The sequence below is a fragment of the Rhipicephalus microplus genome, chromosome 1 (assembly GCF_043290135.1).
Source record: "Rhipicephalus microplus isolate Deutch F79 chromosome 1, USDA_Rmic, whole genome shotgun sequence".
Taxonomy (NCBI): domain Eukaryota; kingdom Metazoa; phylum Arthropoda; class Arachnida; order Ixodida; family Ixodidae; genus Rhipicephalus; species Rhipicephalus microplus.
The window spans coordinates 272,518,594-272,541,415 of NC_134700.1; the positions used below are offsets into that span (position 1 = coordinate 272,518,594).

A 22,822-nucleotide genomic window follows, 5' to 3' on the forward strand; every position below is an offset into this window, starting at 1 on the left:
AGTCTTCCCTGCTGCACCGTCTGTTGCGCTTTAGCCATTTCTTGCATAGTATTTTTTTGCACTCTTTGCTTAATGTAGAATGCAATGGCATTAAATGCAGCAAGATCTGTACAGCCAATTTACTGAAAAGGTGATAAAAAACTTTCAATTAATGACTAATTAAAATGAAATAATAAGAGGCACATAAAAACTGTGTTCATATTTGACATCTGCACATGTAAATATACCATCTCAAGAGTTTTCATCACCCTAGCTTATATAATAAGATGCCTGATAGCTAAGTGCCTCTTCCCCTTTAAGAATCATCTCCAACTTTTTTTCTGCAATTTAACTTCGAAGTATTAGAGAAATATTTCGGACACATTTGAGAATGATTTAATTCTGACTCATACTTCAATATTCGCATTCAATTCACACCCAAAATTTTGCTATTAGCGCAGCTCTCGTAATTTACTTATGTTGTTGGAAAAACCAGCAAAGACGCATCTAAACTACTAGTTTAATTATATATGCCATCTTATTGGCAGTACTGCAAAGGCTACAGTGTTGTTATGACATCAATCACAATAAATTTGGAGACAAAAATGCAGTTGAGGGTCATGCCACACACACACACACACGCAAAAAAGATGTAAATTTCACGCAAATAAATTTGTTCGGTGGCACATATTCACAGTCAAATCTGATAGTTTGGAGAGCAGCTGCACTAAAGTCTTGACGCTAGGCAGCCTAACATGTAGATTGCACATACCGCTGTGTGCCCATTGTAGGCAGCGTGATGAAGGCTGGTGCGGCCAGCACGATCCGAGATGTTGACATTATTCAGCAGAGGAATGATAAGCTCAGCACATGACACTGCATTATTTGCGGCTGCCACATGTAGTGGAGTCTGCCAAAACTTGTCCCGTGCATTCACGTCTGCTTGGTGTCGCAGTAGCACGTCCACAGTTTTCTGCAAAACGTTACAAAAAAAGCAACATGTAATCACCCCCTGTTAAGGGGAGATGCTACTTGAAGGCACTCTATTTTTTTTAATATTCACCCTAGAGCAATGAAACTTGAGCTCTTCATAGAACTTTTTATGCTGATTTCAACTATATATAATTAGTTTTTTTTGCGTGTTACATACTTTTAGTTCCTGAACTTTTTGCCTCCTCCCCCCTCTCTTTCAATCACTAAACTTCCACAATTTTTTATTATTTATAGTTTATAATGCTTCAAATGAAGTGTAGAATGCAGAAAATTAATTAAGAAGTGCATGCAAGATATGTAATAGACGTGAAAAAGTCCACATCTCTTCGCGCACCAGAACTATTTGAAAAAGGAGGGGCACATTGAAAAATATGGCACAATCTGTGTTTTGAGAAAAACAAGGTTTAAAGTTAAAATTAAATGTTTATTTTTTAAATATGTCATTAAATGCAATGAAATTTGCACACAAATAAGGACAATCCTTCTTGTAGTGGTCACTTTCACTGAAATGCACCAGCACCACAAGTTTGTCTCACACGGCTCTTTCGAGCTGACTCCTCACATAAATTTCGCTCACAGACAGGGCCATGAAAAGCTTGCCGAACTTCTTCCGCTCCATCTGGAAAAGCTTTGTGGCGACTGCAAGCTAGGCAGAAATTAGAAAGGACTTCGAAATCTAAACAATGTCCAGTGTCGAGGGCCACAAGAATGCCAATGCCACCGTGGCTTTTGAGGTCGCGTTTGTGCCACATACTGTCGTACGTAAAGGCAATATCGTCCCCGCTAACTTCCCTCCCTGTGAGCTCCTTTGGCCTCGCAAGATTGGTGCAGATGGCATCCATGGCAATGGATGCCACGGACTTTCTGGCTGGTGGCTCTGAATGACTTATGATTCACTGGCTTTTGCAAGCCAAGAATTGTCTCAAATCAGGCCAGCTGCTCATAAGCTATTCCTGCAGAGCATGCCGCCACAACAGCGTTCAAATTCACAGCGTAGCTATCGTGGGAGCTTCAGCTTTGTTCATTCATAATGGAGATAAGCACACGAGAAAAGCGTTGTTCAGCTGCACTGCTTGACGAGACCAAACCCTGTGAGTAGGCTTTGCAACATATACAGGAGTGTGGCCGCCAATGGCCCTGCCACGTGATTTAAAAGTGGCAAAAACATGTTTCTTTTGATTATTTGTTACGCTGCAGCAGCGCAGGAAACTGTCATTTGAAGAGTGAAACTTGGCTCTTCGCCTCATGCAATCGACAATGGTGAGCGGCGGAGCATTATCAGCGGCAAGGCGCTCGAAGACTGCACACTTTCGGCCTCTTAAAGGGCCACTCACCAGGTTTGACAATTTTGAGCTCACAAGCGCAATGCGTACATGCGTTCACGATCACGTCTGCCGAAATTCACAATGCGACGTGCCGCAAAAATGAGTTAAATTTCAAGATGAATGCTGCTCCCCCTCCTTTTTGCGGGCACGCACCCAGAGAATGAGAACATGACATGCGTGTATGAATGGTCCTATGTACATGGCAATGCAGTGACGTTTGTCCTTTACGTAGACGACTAAGCTCTGACGTTGCCAACAGTGGCACGTGTAATGGCAAAAATTATTTAACATGACATACGTAGTTTATGCATTTGCTTGAAGAGATTCATATATCTCTAAATAAATAATGAGACGCAATAAGGAAATGTGAGCTTTATTTTTTTGTTATTCATTTTATCCCGTGAACTGCAGCGAGATGCGGGGCTAATGCGCAGGCGTTTCGCATGCGTTCGTGTCACCGCGGTCAGCACATTGAGCAGACTACAGCCGTGGAATGCTCCTACACGTTTGCATATTCATTTTACTCATCTATTCTACCGCGTCTAAGCCAGCGTTTCCAAACCGTCCTAGATACAAACAGTAGACGTCAAAACGATGATGATAAACAAAAAAAGTCTCTCGTGTGCACGGGGATTGGGCTTGTTCGGGCACGTAATGCGCACAAGACCTTTTGATCCGATGCCAGAGGGTAGGGAAGAGATTTGGCTTGCGAAGGCTACGCGGAAGAGCGGCATGGGTTTCGAGCTGGCCTCCTCTCATCCTCGTTTCGTGCCGCTAAAAAAAAAAAGTTTTCTCAGCTCGTAATGAACCGATTAACAAAATTTTTATGGCAAAATGTTCCTCATCGGACACAAAACAACTTCCATGGTCTAACTAAAATTTGGTATGGGACCTGGTGAGTGGCCCTTTAAAAGGAACATACAGGGCTTTCCCCAACTGCTGCCCTGGACTTCATATACCCTAGTAGGAACAAACTACCGCCAGAAAATTAGATTAAAACTGCACATAACTTCGTTCCAGCATGCAAGTCCTTTCTTTATAGAGACAAGATATGTAAGCCTGTGTGTCAGTCTGTTTTGATTTGAGAAAATGTATACGTGTATTACTTGTAGTCATATAATTCATTTGTTTTTCTTTTTGCTGACCTGTACATTGTCTATACATATTATATTTACCAGTCACATTACCGGTCACTAGCCACTTAAGGCTATTGGTGCAAATATTCTTTGTATTTTTTTTTCATAGAAAAATAAAGTTCTATTGATTGATTAAACAACATAAATCACTCATTCCAATTTTGACAGAGGCTGCGTAAAACTCAACCAAGATGCGCACGAAAAATTGCACTAGGCAAATGCAAAACTCTACTTTAATTCAAAATGTTCCATAAGCCAGGGGAGTTCATCTTCAACTTTTTTCATCATTGGCTTTACTCAACAGAAAAAAAAAAAGTATTCTGTTGAGTAAAGCCAGTGATCAAAAAAGTTAGAGAAACTCTACTCCGGATTCTGACACACTGTCACAGAACTCTCATACCAAATGCTTTACTTGAACGGGAGGCTTGAAACATGCAGTAGATCTCGTGGGCCAAATTATGTCCTGCAATTGCCAAATTACTCCTACTAAATCGTGAGCGGGATGTTGGCTCTCACCAGACAAACCACTCCGCTAATCTGTCCTGCAACAAGATTTCCAGAATGACGAGGGGATATGTGATGCGAATTGTTAAATGTACACTCAAGATTAGATTGCAAGCAGAGTGTTGTTAGGCTATGTAAACTTGCCCTCCACAGTGTAGGCTTGTGCGAATAGTGAATTTCAGGGTCGAAGCGAATTCGAAGCGAATAAGAATTTTGGTCGAATAATTTCGAATCGAATAGTATGTATGACATATAAAAAAAAGGGAATATTTATCATAACCTAACTAACCTGCACGATAGTTCTTTTGAAATGAAATAGGGGCTTCATGCAAATGCCTTTTTTTTTCGTTGAAAGGAAGTCGAAACAACCTTGATTAGTAGATTCGGTAGGATCCGAGTGATAACCTGTAAGATACATAGCGTATTAAAATTTATTATGCTTAAATCATATAAACCATCATAACAAGCTTAATAAAATGAAAAATTGATTTGAGGGTAACATGTTCCTTTAAGGGGGCCCTGCAACACTTTTTCAAGTATCCATAGAGCCAGTAAACATGCTTGTCGCCTAACAAATTTACCGCCGCAAAGTTTTCAGAATCAGTCTGGTACGAGTGGGGTTCCAAAACTTTGTCGCATGCTGCAATTGCATTCTCCATTCTCGACCCGTCAAAAGAGCTGGAAGCCAAGTAGGGAAAGATAACACGGGCAAAAAAAAAAAAAAACAACAAAACAAATCATGAGCGCCTAGTGACCTTGAGCATTTTTACCCTCTCTTTTTTCTTCGAATACGAGGCCTTTTAGTGCGATCCTGCACGTACTTGTGGACAAGCGGCGGCCTCATGGGGCGGTCCGATAACGACGAGCGCACTATGCTCAAATCAGTCAATGACTGTGACCAGAGCCGTATTTTCTTTCTGGGCTGCGACAAGTGATTTTTGAGCTTGTAGTGTCATTTGCTGAGGGAAGAGAGAAATTTTTAGCTTTGAAAATTTATTGTGAATTTCAGGCCACGTGCTGCGCTATAATAATTGCCTCGCGTGTTCTCGGTAGCCTCGACTACCTATCGGCAGCGTTTTCTAATTATGCTCAGTAAGTGTTGCAGGGCCCCTTTAAATCTGAAGGGGGGCTTCGTGGCAAAGCAAATTTCTTCTGAGTAAGTGCTTCCACGGCTTCGCACTACTACATTGCAGTGAAACCACCTTTACAAGCGAACTAATGTACATTTATTTGTTTATTGCAAATACTTCGAATACTCACCTATTCATTCAAATATTCGAAGCATTCAAATATTCGCACAAGCCTACCACAGTGGCTATGATCTTGTGACGGACGACAAGAGTATGAAATCGGGCATGCCGATGATGCATAACCGATCTTGAGTGCAAAAATTTGACACAGGGCAGGCTTGGCTTTTTCCTTCTCTTGTCCAGTGTAAAATGTTTGGACTGCGTGCGAGTTACAATTGTCATGATAATAGCAATAATGCTAACGAGGCTTGGCTCCGACTATCATGTACCAATGCATTTCTGAACAATTTTTTCCCGGAAATAAAAAGCACGTACTCGAATTGAACCATTGCTCTAATAATCCATTGCAGTCTACCATATTCATCTAGATGTATTCTTGATCAAGCGGTAAGTAGGCCATTTTGACGGAAGATGGGAGTGTGTTTGATGCATTTCCTATTCCTAAAGTGCTGTGAAGTTGAATGCTGCTACTAGTGCAACCATTACTGCACTGAATGTTGAAGTCAGGCGCATGCATGGTGACTGGCCAATTAAAAATTGTTTCAAGAAAGCGAAGCGCAGGATCTAAATAACAGAAGCATAATCCAGGCGAAATTTGTGAGATTTCAGCTGGAACTCTCAGTAGAATTTGCAACTATTGAAAATGGGAATTAATTTGCCTATGTTTACTTAACTAGACTTTATAGTAAGAATAAATTGTATTACTCAATGAAGAGTTTCTATTTATAAAGGCATCTCTTGCGAAAACTCTTCTGCATGCAAGCATGACACAACAAAGTGTACCGTGAACAAAAGCCAATATAATGTAACATAGAACGAGCCAGGATGGGCCGGAATTCTCTATGAAAATATATATAACTATGCTTACCTTTACATCTATAGGTTCGGGCTTTAGTTGGTGGGTGATATCGTCCTGAAAGGATAACGAAGAGCTCATGTTACCAATGCAATAAGTGACAAAAGCCACAGGTGACGTGCATATGAAAAAATCCCTGAAAAATTATCAAGCCCAGGCCAGTACACAAGCGAGCATGTTCCTCGAGCGGGAATAGTAACCACAAGAAGGTGGAAATGCTTCGCCTGCTAACCCACTCTTCCTTTAAAACATCCCGTATCGGCTACACATGCTTATAGCATCAGTAAATCTTACGTCGCGATGAATAAATAAGCAAATATTCTCGCAACAGTAAAGCGTTCAGGGCAGGTCTGCACAGGGTTAAAACAGATTAAAATCACATTTATTATTATAGCTTGATGTAACTCAACACAAGAACTAATAAACAAAAACAGACTATTCAACAGACCACGGCACTTCCAATTGATCTGCCATGCATGACTTTCAAATGACAAACCAAATCTCAATTACGTATCAAAAGAACGCCCATGCCGGCTTCATTCTGACACAGTGTCTCGATGCTGACACTGTGAATGCTTGGCATAGGTATGAATGATGACTTGCCTCGTATCCGGAGGCACAGGCACGATGCAGCGGAGTGGCCCATTTGTTGTCTTTGGCATTGACACGAGCACCATGTGCCAGGAGCAGGGCGGTGACCTGGTGAAGGCCACAGAATGCAGCCGCGTGCAGCACGCTGCGGCGCTCTGCATCCTGGTAGTTGGCCTCTTCCCCTTCTGCCAGCAACTCCTCCACTTCTTCCACATCACCCTTAAACACTGCTTGCACCAGGTGGGGCTTTAAAAGAACGCAGAAAAGCACAAACAAATGTCACTTATGCTTCCCCTCAGCCATCTTATACTTGACTAGACGCCACAGCTGAATTTTATGCAGTTCGAAATTCCAGGGCAACACATAATGGATGACACCAGTCCAGTCGTTTGGCCACCTGGAGTTCATTAACATGCCCCAAATGTGGCACAGAACCAAACCTGCAACCTCGTGCTTATTACTGTTGATGCACCGTGATGAAGTATGTGGTTTATGTGTTCAAAACATTAAACGGCCCCCATCACAACAGTATGAGAAGGAACAACTAATATCTGAAAGGAGATGCAAAGAAGACAGAAGGCCAGTCTGTTAGCGTATATTCACAATCCAGGGAAGCTGTTATGCAAGACTCTGTCACAATAATTATTGATAATAATAATAATGAGTGTGTATGCCCCAATACCTTAATATGATTATGAGAGATGCCTTAGTGAAGAGCTCCGGAAATTTCGACCACCTGGTGTTTATTAATATGCGCTGACATCGCATAGCCCACGGGCCTCTGGCATTCGGCCTCCAACGTTAAAGGAATTTTGGAATAGCTAACATAGAGGTAAATCGTACTGGCTATTGTTCCTCTCCAATTTGAAATAAGGTGGCAGGTTCAAATCTTAGCTGTGGCAGCCACACACTGATTCAGGCAAAATACGAGAGGCACCCGACTTCCGAGAACTTCCGGTACATGTTAAAGAAGAGCAGGTGGTGAACGTTCATTAATAATGCACTACGATGTGCCTCATCACTTTCAGTATGACTGAAACCCGACAATTTAAATACGCAGTGGTGATATAGTGAATGGGAATTTTCATATAAACATTTACTGATGCTCACTTCTCGGTGCGTGTTGCATTGTGCCCTTTACTCATTGACATGTGTGACAGGTTAAAATGTGCGATACTTTCACAATCCAGGAGACTGTCTTTTTTTTTAGAATATGGGCATGCACACTTGTGTTATTTTCAATGCTTTTGCAACACACATAAGCATAATATATTGCAGACACGATTGTCATCGTGCGATCTACGCACCAGGCTTGTTTTTTGGCAATCCGTAAATCTCGTGAGGGGTCTTTTCGGGCAATAAAAGAAAAGGAAAAAAATCACGATAGAATGAACACACAGAACAGGGATTGCTACAAGTCAATGAAGGAGAGCTACATGATTAAATAACTTCAGCTTAAAGGAAAAGAATGCAATTGAAATGCCATAACCTAAAGGAATGATTTATCTTTACCAGTGAGGCACTGAACCCTACACCGCATGTAACCAGGGCCTTATGTTCTAGAGAACACTTTCTGCTTGCTTTACCACAGCACTACTTTCTAAATGTGCAAAGCAAGCTCTCACAAGGTAGAACAAGGTCTACTGTTGATCTGCAAATCGGCACTGGCTTACTGTAAAGCATTCAATATGGTATGAACGAAAAAAGGACAATTAAGGTAGAAAAATTTTCGAGGTCATAGCTAGTATTTGTGCTTGATTATAGCCATTGATGGAATCAATACATTACCGCATGCTACAATTAGGTGACATTAACATGAAGTCAGCTAACTGGTAAAAAGCTTTATAAAGTGAAAAAAAAAAAAAAACATACTCTTAACTACCTGCCTTGTAGACACACATGCCAGTCCATATATTGCATATTTAGAATCAAGCACTATTTTCATAAGACACACGAGCCACCACTTTACTGTATAAATTATTGACATTAAAACAATGGTTTTATTATAATATATGCAATGCTATGGAACTGTGCTGTAACGAAAGGACGATAGGCGATCTGAAATAAGGAGGCTGAAACTTAGCACTTTGTACCATTCACAGCAAGCCTTCAGTGATTTTCTTGTTATCTGATCTCCATCAAATATGTAGTATGTATTTTCTCTCTTTGCCCACTTGTATCACTTTAAGTAATTTAGTTTTCATAAAAGTGAATTGAATTATTCACTCAAATTTCTGACTTCTTACGTGCATGCTTTGTGACAACGCCCAATGCAGCAACTGTTCAGCACTGATATTATTGCTGAAATAACTGCTGAAAAGAGGTTTATTGGCGTGTGTTGCAACGGCGTCTCTACATTGAAAACACGATCGGGACAGAGCAACGTTCAGGCAGATGCCATGATCAGCACGAGGCGAGCGAAGCCCAGAACCCACTATCCAAGCGGTGGCGATGCTGCTTGCCAACGATGCGTTTTATTCTTCACAATTTGCCCCCGCCGAAAAAGAGCCAACCTGGCGACCTAAGGGTCGGAGAGAGAGGGCTATGGTATGGCTTAAAGGCGGGCGGCGTGGATGTCACGTCCACACCGGCGCATGTCGTCAGATGGAAGTGGCTCAATGCGAAAATTCACCGGCGAGGTTTGCTCCAAAACGTGGTAAGGGCCCTCGTACTTTGGGACGAGTTTTGAGGAAAGGGCGGGGGTTTGGTAAGAAACAGCCAGCCATACAAGTGATCCCGGGGAATAGCTGTGGCTTCGTGAAGAATCGGCGCTGTTTTCTTTCTGGCGCTGCTGTTCTTGCGACGTAAAGGTGCATGCGAGTACACGGCCCTCTTCTGCTTTTCGGGCAGCTTCAGACACAGATGGGCATTCAGATGCGTCAGGACGGTATGGAAGGAGTGTCGGTGTGGGAAGATTCGCGCCCATAAAGAAGAAAGAAAAGTGAAAATCCAGTGGTAGACTGTGCCATGGTGTTGTATGAGAACGTGACGAACGGAAGAATGCGATCCCAGTTAGTGTATGATCAGATGTCACATACATCGCGAACATATCTCCGAGGGTGCGGTTAAATCTCTCCGTGAGTCTATGGGTGGTATGCCGTGGTCTTGCGATGAACAACATGGCATTCAAAAAGCAGAGCCATTACGACTTCTGATAGGAAGGCTCGACCTCGGTGACGTAGTAGTTCTCGAGGTGCACCATGTCGTAGTATGAAGCGATGGAGGACGAAGGACGCTACGTCCTGCGCAGTGGCACTTGGAAGGGTAGTGGTCTCAGCGTAGAGTGTTAAATGATCAACCGCGACTATGATCTACCGATTTTCATCTGATGTTAGCGGTAGAGGGCCATAGAGATAAATTCCGATGCAATCGAAAGGTTTGGGAGTGTCACACACTTCGGGTGAGGCCCCGCCGATCCAACATCGACGTGCGGCAGCCTCGCAGGCTTCCACTTTACGCTTCGGCCTGCGACGCCTGAAAGGCCTCGAAGTGGCACATCTCAAATTTATTTGCAGGTCGGTCGACCCGTGCGGAGTTGCACGTGTGGTGATGTGTGGGCCTGACCGACGCACTCATAGAGCAGACACGGAGATTTGAATACACACAAAAAAGTATTTAATTAAAACAGGGGCAAAGGCAGGAGATTACAAAAATAACAGAGGAAGAAAACTGATATGCGATGGAAAACAGCTACATAACAAACTATGCCATAAAAGAACACTACAAGAGGAACAGACAAAAGACAAATTTACGGAATATTAATAAGATAACAACAAGATGAAACTACTGGAGAGACAAAGAAAATTTTCGAAACACAAAGAAGAAAAAGCTCAGGCTCGCGCTTCTGAGCTTCGATGGGCGACGCAGCGCACACAACTACAAATATTTAAAAAAAAAAGGCTGGTTTTAATAAATTACAGTAAAAAAAAAGTCACAATAAGAAGTTCCATACAGACCAGGCCAGCTTTTCGTACACGTAGGGGAGTTGACGGGTGCCGCTGAAGATCTCGCCGGCTTGGTAGGCCACGAGGGTGCCCGGAATTGCAGCCGTTTCAATACGTTGCGCGGGTCTTTCCATGCTCGCCGCCTACGCGAGACTCGCGACACCGACGACCGCACCTCTTGCTGGCTGTACGTCAACTGCCTGTTCCGATCCAGTCCAAACTTTTTCAGGGGCGTACGCGTGCTCTTGTACCATCTGGAGGTAATTTCCTTTTTATTAGACCGCCCGTGCCCCTTTCGGTACAGGTGCAGGGAAGACGAGCCGGCACCACGCTGGGTCGTTAGTCGCCGGATATCGTCCCCCCAACACAAAAGCGCCCTTCCTTGGAAAATGGAGCCTGCGAACAATCCGAAAATTGTAGTCGTCTGTGACAGGCAGGGCACGGAAGTGGCTGAAGCGCACGGGATGCATAGAAAGGCGGTGATTTGTGGCGCTGACAGTCACGGCAGCCCATAACAAATTTTTGAACAAAGTTATACATTCTGCGCCAGTAGAAGTGATGGCGAATACGTTCGTGAGTTTTGAAAACTCCGGCATGGCCACATTGGGGACCGTCATGAAAGGAGGTGCATATTTGTGATGGCAAGCTGTGGGGGACAACCAAGAGCCACTTCCGACCATCAGTGTAGCAGCAGATCACGAATGGCGAAATGAGCAGCTTGATGTCGGATAGATCGTGATACCACAGAGGTCGACGATTCAGAAAGACAGTCAAAAAGGAAAGCGATCCACAGGTCCTTGTGTTGTTTAATGGCAAAGGAGTAAAGGTTGAGAGACGCGACGGAGTTGGTACCAGTGGTACCGCAGGCTGAGTCGGGAGGTAAAGGCAAACGGGACAGGGCATCGGTGTCATAGTGCTTGCGTCCGCTGCGATAGATGACGCGAACGTCGTACTCCTGGATTTGCAGTGCCCACAGAGCTAGGCGGCCAGAAGAATCTTTCAATGTGGCGAGCCAACAAACTGCATGGTGGTTCGTTACCAGGTCGAATGGGCGACCGTGCATATAAGGGCGGAACTTGCGAAGCGCCCACACTAGCGCTAAGCACTCCTTTTCAGTGACGCTGTAATTGGCCTCAGCTTTAGTGAGCGTGCAACTTGCATAAACGACAACGTATTCGGAGTAGCCCGGTTGGCGTTGGGTGAGGACAGCGCCAAGACCGACCCCGCTAGCGTCTGTGTGAACTTCCGCCGCAGCTGTTTGGTCGTAATGCCGAAGAATGAGAGGTGAGGTTAGCAGACTACGGAGCGTGGAAACGTGACATCGCAGTCAGGAGACCAGGATGAAAGGTCTGCATCACCGCCTAGGAGGTTGGTCAGTGGTGACATGATCGACGTGAAATTTCGAACGAAGCGCCGGAAGTACGAGCATAGTCCCACGAAATTGCGTAATTCTTACAGTGTAGTAGATTTCGGCGACTGAACTCAGCGACTGCAGGAAGTTTTGCAGGGTCGGGTAAAACACCCTGCTTGGACACGATGTGCTCTAAGATGGACAGCTCTTGCGCGGCGAAGCGGCACTTTTTAAGGTTCAGTTGGAGTCCAGCGTTGGTTAAACACGCCAGAACCAGTTGGAGCCGAAGCAGAAGTGTAGGAAAATCGGGAGAAAAAACGACAATGTCGTCAAGGTAGCATAGATACACAGTCCACTTCAGTCCACGCAGTGTGTTGTCCATGATTCGTTCAAATGTGCCAGGAGCATTACAAAGCCCAAAAGGCATTGCGTTAAATTTATACAGGTCATCTGGTGTAATGAACGCAGTTTTCTGGCAATCAGCTTTTGCCATAGGAACCTGCCAGTATCTAGATCATAAGTCTAAGGAGGAGAAGAATTCGGCTTCTTGGAGGCTGTCAAGGGCGTCATTGATGCACGGTAATGAATAGACGTCTTTCCACGTCACCTTGTTTAATAGCCGGTAGTTACCGCAAAATCGAATCGATCCATCCTTCTTTTGAACTAGAACAACAGGAGATGCCCAAGAACTGTGCGATGGTTGAATAACGCAACAGCGTAGCATGTCTTCGACCTGGTCGTTGATGACGTGACGTTCTGCAGCAGAGACATGGTACGGTCTTTGACGCAATGGCTGGTGCGAACCGGTGTCAATGTAGTGATACACTGCGGAAGTGCGGCCCAATTGCCGCTGAGAAATGTCGTATGAATTCGCGAAGTGCTGGAGGAGATTAAGAAGCTCGGCGCGTTCTTGAGCACTTAAGGTGTCGGCGATAGAACTCGAGAAGATGTCGCTGGAAGAGCATTCCAGTTGGGAAAGGGCATGAAGTTCGGTCGAAGCGCTACTGCACAATTCGTCTGGCATGTTAAGAAAGAAAGAAGAATCAAGGTACTCCACTCGCCGGCAAGTAGCGTAAGCGGTGCAGAAAGGGGGCTGTGGACAAAAAAATTGCTTTGGCCAGCAGTGACGTCAAGTGTAGCGAGAGGCAAGGAAACGGCTCTGCGGCTCATGAAAATGTCGGAAGGTGTAAACATTACCGTAGCATCGTTATGGTCATCGCAGCAAACAGGGACACCGGCAAGAGAGACTGGCGGAATTTCAGTGTCCTCACGCACGACCAGTTTTGGCGACCGCTCAAGTGTTTCGTGCAAAGGTTCGTCATACAGGTGCGAAAATTAAACTTCAGGGCGTGCGCAGTCGATGACAGCATGATGATGTGACAGAAAGTCCCACCCGAGAATAACGTCATGTGAGCACACCGAAAGGATGATGACCTCGACAACGTACATAGAGCATTGGATGAATATGCGGGCCGTACAGGTGCCGAGAGGTTGAACTGGTTGTGCACTAGCCGTACAAAGCGATAGTCCAGAGAGCGGCGCGGTCACTTTGCGTAGAGAGCGGCAGAGCTGGGTGGCTATAACAGAAACAGCAGCACCTGTGTCGACGAGGGCAAAGGTAGAAACACCATCGACAGATATGGCAACGGCTTTGCAGGTGAAGTGCGAGGACTTGGGCATTTCGAGAACGGCGCAGTTCTTGCCTCTGGAACTGCGGCGTTCAGTTTTCCCGATTGGAGAAAACGGGTCGGTGACGCGTTGGGGACAGGGATCGCCTGCGAGGAGACGGGGAGGGGAGAGAGTAAGTCTGAGATGGGGTTGAGGTGACCGAGGCTCGGGAAGGTTAGTGTAGCCATACTGCAGTGACCACGGCGGCGGTCAGATCTGCAACGCAGCAGAGGGTGCTAAGAATCTCTGGATATGGACAGGGCGCCATTGGAACCTGAACTTGGCAACGTTTAACGCTAGAACCTTATCTAGTGAGGGAAGTTTAGCTGTACTATTCGAGGAGCTAGAGGGTGTTAAATGGGATATAATAGGGCTCAATGAGGTTAGGAGGACAGATGAGGCCTATACGGTGCTGCAGAATGGGCACGTCCTTTACTATCAGGGCTTGGCTGACAGAAGAGAACTAGGAGTGGGGTTCCTAATTCATAGAAACATAGCCGGCAACATAGAGGAATACTATAGCATTAATGAAAGGGTGGTAGGTATCGTAATTAAACTGAATAAAAGATACAAGATGAAGGTGGTACAGGCTAACGCGCCTACATCCAGCTATGATGACTCTTCAGTTAAAAGCTTCTATGAAGATGTGGAATCGGCAATCAGTAAGGTAAAAACACAGTATACTATACTGATGGGAGATTTTAATGCAAAGGTAGGAAAGAAGCAGGCTGGAGAAGAGGCAGTAGGAGATTATGGCATTGGTACTAGAAACGCCACAGGAGAGCTACAAGTAGAATTCCCAGAATGCAATAATTTACAGATTTTGAATACCTTCTACCAAATACGAGGAAACCCCAAGTGGACATAAAGGAGCCCTAATGGAGAAAATAACAAAATAGACCTTATAATGAGTGCACACCCAGGCATCGTGCAGGATGTAGAAGTGGTTGGAAAGGTACGATGCAGTGACCATGGAATGGTACGGTCTCGAATTCGCCTAGACTTGAAGAAGGAACGAAAAAAATTGATACTCAAGAAGCCAATCGATGAGCTAGCACTGAGAGGGAAAGTACAGGAATTCAGAGTCTCGCTTCAGAACAGGTACTCTGCTCTTAGTGAGGAAACCAACCTTCGCGTGGATACAATGAATGATAATCTGACGAGTATCATTACGGAGTGTGCAGTGGAAGTTGGAGGCAGGGTAGTTAGACAGGACACTGGCAAGCTTTCCCAGGAAACAAAGAATCACATTAAGAAGCATCAAATCATGAAAGTCTCAAGTACAACAAACAAAATAGAACTGGCAGAGCTTTCTAAGTTGATTAATAGGTGTAAGGCATGCGATGTAAGAAGACATAACATTGAGAGAATTGAACACGCTCTGAAAAACGGAGGAAGCGTCAAAGCAGTGAAGAGAAAACTTGGGATAGGCAAAAATCGGATGTATGCACTAAGGGACAAAGAAGGCAAAATAAATAACTACCAATATGGATAGGATTGTTAAAATAGTGGAGGAGTTTTACAGAGATCTGTACAGTAGCCGGGACAACCACGATCTTAATACTATAAGAACTAGCAGTAACCTAGATGACACCCCACCAGTAATGATAGAAGAAGTCGGAAAAGCTTTGGAGAGCATGCAAAGAGGCAAAGCTGCTGGTAAGGATCAGGTAACATCAGATCTGCTGAAAGATGGAGGACAGATTGTGTTAGAAAAACTAGCCACCCTGTTTACGAGGTGTCTTCTGATGGGAAGAGTACCAGAGTCTTGGAAGAATCTTAACACCATCTTAATACATAAGAAAGGAGATGACAAGGACTAGAAGAATTACAGGCCGATCAGCTTGCTCTCTGTAGTATACAAGCTATTTACAAAGGTAATTGCTAACAGAGCAAAAAAAAAAAACAAAAAAAAAACAGATTAGAATTCAATCAACCAAAGGAACAAGCAGGATTTCGAACAGGCTACTCAACAATCGACCACATTCATACTGTCAATCAGGTAATAGAGAAATGCTCAGAATATAACTAACCACTATACATAGCCTTCATAGATTACGAGAAGGCATTTCATTCAATAGAAATATCAGCCATCATGCACACACTGCGGAATCAGGGCGTCGATGAAGTATATATAAACATCCTGCAAGAAATCTACAGAGTATCAACTGCTACCACAGTGCTTCATAAAGAAAGCAACAGAAAACCAATCAAGAAGGGTGTAAGGCAGAGGGACACATCTCCCCAATGCTGTATACCCCTGCATACAAGAGGTTTTCAGAAGCCTAGAATGGGAACAGTTAGGAATAAGAGTTAATAGAGAGTACCTTAGTAAGCTGCGCTTCGCCGATGACATTGCATTGCTGGGTAACTCGGGGGATGAATTGCAACTCATGATTACGGAGTTAGACAACGAGAGCAGAAAGGTGGGTCTAAAAATTAATCTGCAGAAAACGAAAGTAATGTACAACAACCTCGGAAGAGAGCAGCGCTTCGAGATAGGTAATAGTGCACTTGAAGTTGTAAATAACTATGTCTACTTAGGACAGGTAATAACCGCGGAGCCGAACCACGAGATTGAAGTAACTAGAAGAATAAGAATTATGACAGGTAGATTGCCCCTACCCCTCAAGAGGAAGGTATATAACATCTGCACCTAGCCGGTACTTAGCTACGGAGCAGAAACCTGGAGACTTACAAAGAGGGTTCAGCTTAAATTGAGGACGACGCAGCGAGCAATGGAAAGAAAAATGGTAGGTGTAACCTTAAGAGACAAGAGAGCAGAGTGGATTAGGGAACAAACGGGGGTTAAGGATATGATAGTTGAAATCAAGAGGAAATGGAGATGGGCCGGGCATCTAGCACGTAGATAGGATAACCGCTGGTCATTAAGGGTAACTAACTGGATTCCCAGAGAAGGCAAGCAGGTTAGGGGGAGACAGAAGGTTAGGTGGGCAGATGATACTGCAGTGACCACGGCGGCGGTCAGATCTGCAACGCAGCAGAGGGTGCTAAGAATCTCTGGATCCGTACAGGGCGCCATTGGAACCTGAACTTGGCAACGTTTAACGCTAGAACCTTATCTAGTCAGGGAAGTCTAGCTGTACTATTCGAGGAGCTAGAGGGTGTTAACTGGGATATAATAGGGCTCAATGAGGTTAGGAGGACAGATGAGGCCTATACGGTGCTGCAGAATGGGCACGTCCTTTGCCATCAGGGCTTGCCTGACAGAAGAGAACTGGGAGTGGGGTTCCTAATTCATAGAAACATAGCCGGCATTTGATTGATTTGTGGGGTTTAACGTCCCAAAAGAAACATAGCCGGCAACATAGAGGAATACTATAGCATTAATGAAAGGGTGGTAGGTATCGTAATTAAACTGAATAAAAGATACAAGATGAAGGTGGTACAGGCTTACGCGCCTACATCCAGCTATGATGACACTTCAGTTGAAAGCTTCTATGAAGATGTAGAATCGGCAATCAGTAAGGTAAAAACACAGTATACTATACTGATGGGAGACTTTAATGCAAAGGTAGGAAAGAAGCAGGCTGGAGAAGAGGCAGTAGGAGATTATGGCATTGGTACTAGAAACGCCACAGGAGAGCAACAAGTAGAATTCTCAGAAAGCAATATTTACAGATTTTGAATACCTTCTACCAAATACGAGGAAACCGCAAGTGGACATAAAGGAGCCCTAATGGAGAAAATAACAAAATAGACCTTATAATGAGTGCACACCCAGGCATCGTGCAGGATGTGGAAGTGGTTGGCTAGGTACGATGCAGTGACCATGGAATGGTACGGTCTCGAATTCGCCTAGACTTGAAGAAGGAACGAAAAAAATTGATACCCAAGAAGCCAATCGATGAGCTAGCACTGAGAGGGAAAGTACAGGAATTCAGAGTCTCGCTTCAAAATAGGTACTCAGCTCTTAGTGAGGAAACCAACCTTCGCGTAGATACAATGAATGATAATCTGACGAGTATCATTACGGAGTGTGCAGTGGAAGTTGGAGGCAGTGTAGTTAGACAGGACACTGGCAAGCTTTCCCAGGAAACAAAGAATCACATTAAGAAGCGTCAAATCATGAAAGTCTCAAGTACAACAAACAAAATAGAACTGGCAGAGCTTTCTAAGTTGATTAATAGGTGTAAGGTATGCGATGTAAGAAGACATAACATTGAGAGAATTGAACACGCTCTGAAAAACGGAGGAAGCGTCAAAGCAGTGAAGAGAAAACTTGGGATAGGCGAAAATCGGATGTATGCACTAAGGGACAAAGAAGGCAAAATAAATAACTACCAATATGGATAGGATTGTTAAAATAGTGGAGGAGTTTTACAGAGATATGTACAGTAGCCGGGACAACCACGATCTCAATACTATAAGAACTAGCAGTAACCTAGATGACACCCCACCAGTAATGATAGAAGAAGTCGGAAAAGCTTTGGAGAGCATGCAAAGAGGCAAAGCTGCTGGTAAGGATCAGGTAACATCAGATCTGCTGAAGGATGGAGGACAGATTGTGTTAGAAAAACTGCCACCCTGTTTACGAGGTGTCTTCTGATGGGAAGAGTACCAGAGTCTTGGAAGAATGCTAACACCATCTTAATACATAAGAAAGAAGATGACAAGGACTAGAAGATTTACAGGCCGATCAGCTTGCTCTCTGTAGTACACAAGCTATTTACAAAGGTAATTGCTAAGAGCAAAAAAAAAAAAAAACACATTAGAATTCAATCAACCAAAGGAACAAGCAGGATTTCGAACAGGCTACTCAACAATCGACCACATTCATACTGTCAATCAGGTAATAGAGAAATGCTCAGAATATAACTAACCACTATACATAGCCTTCATAGATTACGAGAAGGCATTTCATTCAATAGAAATATCAGCCATCATGCACACACTGCGGAATCAGGGCGTCGATGAAGTATATATAAACATCCTGCAAGAAATCTACAGGGTATCAACTGCTACCACATTGCTTCATAAAGAAAGCAACAGAAAACCAATCAAGAAGGGTGTAAGGCAGAGGGACACAATCTCCCCAATGCTGTATACCCCTGCATACAAGAGGTTTTCAGAAGCCTAGAATGGGAACAGTTAGGGATAAGAGTTAATGAAGAGTACCTTAGTAAGCTGCGCTTCGCCGATGACATTGCTTTGCTGAGTAACTCAGGGGATGAATTGCAACTCATGATTACGGAGTTAGACAACGAGAGCAGAAAGGTGGGTCTAAAAATTAATCTGCAGAAAACGAAAGTAATGTACAACAACCTCGGAAGAGAGCAGCGCTTCGAGATAGGTAATAGTGCACTTGAAGTTGTAAATAACTATGTCTACTTAGGACAGGTAATAACCGTGGAGCCGAACCACGAGATTGAAGTAACTAGAAGAATAAGAATTATGACAGGTAGATTGCCACTATCCCTCAAGAGGAACGTATATAACAGCTGTATCTTGCCGGTACTTAGCTACGGAGCAGAAACCTGGAGACTTACAAAGAGGGTTCAGCTTAAATTGAGGACGACGCAGCGAGCAATGGAAAGAAAAATGGTAGGTGTAAACTTAAGAGACAAGAAGGGAGCAGAGTGGATTAGGGAACAAACGGGGGTTAAGGATATGATAGTTGAAATCAAGAGGGAATGGACACGGGCCGGGCATCTAGCGCGTAGATAGGATAACCGCTGGTCATTAAGGGTAACTAACTGGATTCCCAGAGAAGGCAAGCGGGTTAGGGGGAGACAGAAGGTTAAGTGGGCAGATGAGATTAAGAAGTTTGCGAGTATAAATTGGCAGCAGCAAGCACAGGACCGGGCGAAACATGGGAGAGGCCTTTGTCCTGCAATGGACGTAGTCAGGCTGATGATGATGATTGCAGTGAGGGATATGGAGCAAATAGGTGCATGGATTGTGGGTCATACGGGAACGGCCGAGTAGCATCGTTGAGTGGGTGGAGGCGATGGCGACACTATCGTGCCACATGTCCTGGAGTACCGCAGGTGTAGCACATCGGTCGATTGTCGGGAGTGGGCCAGAAATTGCTGACTCGCGGTGTGGCCCATGGTGTCGAAACTGGGGCGGAGTGAGAAGCAGGTGAAGACATGGGTGGCAAATGCTGCTGGGGTGGTCTGCTGCGTACCTCCTGGGCATACATAAGAGGCGCGGCTACGGGGCTGCATAGCCGGCCCATGGGGAACAGGCGTGGCCACAGGCTGCTGGTGGGCAGCGACGGGAACAGCCCGAGCTACCTGTTCGGCGGACAGACAAGAGGACAGCGGCTGCTGCGTGAAGGGAATCGACGACAGTTGCCAAGCTACTTCTTCACGCAAAAAGTCTTTTAATCTCTTGCAGGGTCGGTGAGTAATCGGGAACAGAAGTAAGACTGGAGAGCGAGTTGGCGTTGAGAAAAATGGCCAAGTCAGGGTGCGCTGCTTCCTCAACTCATCTAAACCTTGACATATAGTGACGAGTTCCGCAACGGTGGCAGGATTACGGGCCAGGAGCATCTGAAATGCGCTGTCATTTAACCCTTCGAAGATGTGCTGAATCTTCTCCGACTCAGGCATGGCGGTGTTGACACGATTGTAAAGATCAACAATGTCTTCGGTGTACCCGGTTAACGATTCCGATGGCTTCTGTGCGTGAGTCCGCAAGCGTTGTTCGGCCTTGGACTTGTGGACAGGGGGTCGGCCAGAAACATCAGCAAATGACATTTTGAAGATACACCACATCATAATGTCGTTTTTGTGGTTGTTATACCACATTTCGGCAACGTCAGCGAGGTAAAAGATGACATTAGTCAACTTGTCCGCGTCATTCAACTTGTTAATTGTGCTCCCCAGTTCGTAGTGCGTGAACCAGTCTTCCACATCGGTCTCATCAGCTCCGCTAAAGACCTTGGGCTCTCGCAAGCAAAGAACGCTGGGGGTGCTGGAGGATGGAGTGGAAGAGCCAGGTTACGCGTTGGTGGCCATGATGGAAGGTAGCGTTCGGTTGCACAGCTCCAGGTTAAGGCGACGGGGAATGTCAGCACCCTCCACCAATTGAAAAGGGGTTTATTCGTGTGCATTGCGACGGCAGCTCTACGAAGAAAACACGACTGGGACAGAGCAACGTTCAGGCAGATGCCGGCGACGATAAGCACAAGGCGAGCGAGCAGAGCCCAGAACCTACTACCCAAGCGGTGGTGATGCTGCTTGCCAACGATACGTTTTCTTCTTCACACTGCATTTCAAGCTGCTAATAGCTGGCACGACTATCAGTGTTATCAGATATCATCCTGTCTTTTGCTCATCAAGCATTAGCACCGTGCGCACTTTGCTTACACTGAAGTGCGATAGGGTACAACGTCCCTGGACATTACATGAACCAGCTACCGATCTTAAAATCAAAGCATCATTTTTTGGCTAGCTAGAATCACAGATGCATTTAAAGCAAAGTTTCAAGGCAGTGAAAACTGCAATACTTTTTTGTAATAAGTAATCTACTACCCAGCTAACATATCTACACAATTTTTAACTATTGCAAACAATGATACAGTAAGTACACAAGCCATAATTGATAACACTGCACAAAGTTACCAGACCAGACTATAACAATACAAGAAACAGTGGCAATTTAGCTTACCTATGTAATAGAGCATAGTTGGTCTGAATACTGCACTATTCTGCATACACAGTGGCAATTTAGCTGTGCCTACCTAATAGAGCATGGTTGGTCTGAATACTGCACTATTCTGCACACACATGCATACACAAAAGACATTGAATAAAATGTAATTTGTGTGTTCATCTCATTACTCACATGCAAATATTCAGTCTTATTTTATGGCTCGTCTTGTAACATTGTGTCACGTTACTTTGTTCACTTATTATCTTATTATGTTTGTGTAATTAGCGATTGAACTAGCTGTTACTTTCGCAACTACACTGCTTTTTGTTACAGGTTCAAGCAGGAGACTAACCTTCTGTGTGACAACAAAACTAAGCAAAATAAAAATGAACAAGCAAGTACGTTCTGATGTCTTCTATGGTGGCATTTGATCGGGCTCATGAGATAAGGCAGCGATACAAAACGGTGTAGAATTTCTAGCGTAATCAGAACTACATTTTTTCACATCAAAGTTCGCAATGACGTAGCTGTAGAAGCGAGCCCGCAATTCGTTCTTTCCAACGACAAGCAAATACTGCATTCCGATAACCGACACAGGCAGAGTCATTTGCGGTGTTCTGAGGTTCTCGTATATTTTAACCTACTTGAAACGGGAATTTAGAGCAGGCTTAGCGCATTGCAAACCTATAGCAACGATTGAGTGCATTCCCGCGGTCGTGATGTATGCCGCTGCATCACACACGGCTTTTTGGTGCTGGTCAGGTAACCATACCAATCGCACCACTACAGCACTACTACGCAAGTGCAGTGGCGATCGAATGCCCCCTCACTATGCATGCTTAAGGAGGCCAATTACTGCGCCTGATACTTAGCAGAGGTTAACAACAATCGAAACTGGCAGCGAAAAGAGCGAAATGTTAACTAGCCGCGACCGGACCCGCAATGCAGAAGCGCCGCTCCGGAGAGACACGGAATCGGGCCACCTCTCTCAGTGCAAACGTTGCGCTGCCGCTTTAATCGTTCGTAGGACCAAAACTAAGATGGATCACGCTAACACAGCTGCAGCAAAATTCTGGAAAAGGAACCACGTGCCTATCGACATCAATATTAAGCCTAATTCGGCCCATGTAGCCGCTTGACGCGAAATTGCTCGTGCACAGCACCCTTACCTCATCGAAGATTTGTCTCGTGACCATTTCACCCACCACACCAACACGCTAACAACTTAACCACAAACTTAAACGGGAAGGCATCTTGTCTTCGTCGCCTCATCAACCAGTCCACCGGGGTGCTCGTAGACGCGTTATTGAAAATATTGTATTTTTAAAGGTAAAAACAAGAGGGCGGTTCTATCGGATGGTTCAGCCGCGCAGTGAATGAAGACACTCCGCACTAGGCACTACCCGCACTCTTCCAGCTCGCACCATTCAAAACTAAAAAGGCGCATAGACGCGCACGTTCAGATTTCTACCGCTAGTTGGTTGAAATGGCGCTGCAAAACAACCAATAGGTTGTAAGGCAGCGCTTTTTTTTAAGGTTGTGTATTCCGCAATTGAAGTAACGGCCAGGCTTAGAACTTATCACAACGTAGGTGCAGAGCAC

The 22,822-nt window shown here is 44.7% G+C and overlaps 1 protein-coding gene across 3 annotated transcripts in view; it reads right to left on the reverse strand.

Moving 5' to 3' along the window:
• Positions 1-22,757, reverse strand: part of LOC119188179 (uncharacterized) — a 139,919-nt gene extending 117,162 nt beyond the window's left edge. The window contains exons 1-5 of one of the 3 annotated variants that reach the window (XM_075894645.1): positions 22,390-22,755; positions 7,942-7,981; positions 6,647-6,880; positions 6,056-6,100; positions 752-952 (exon numbers count right to left, since the gene is read on the reverse strand). In XM_075894645.1, the coding sequence (XP_075750760.1) occupies positions 752-952; positions 6,056-6,100; positions 6,647-6,880; positions 7,942-7,981; positions 22,390-22,394 (525 nt within the window). In that variant the 5' untranslated portion in view covers positions 22,395-22,755. Of the gene's footprint in view, positions 1-751; positions 953-6,055; positions 6,101-6,646; positions 6,881-7,941; positions 7,982-22,389 lie in introns of all 3 variants that reach the window. The other 2 variants (XM_075894651.1, XM_037436101.2) reach the window with 2 other exon arrangements.
• Between the last annotated feature and the right edge of the window lie 65 nt (positions 22,758-22,822).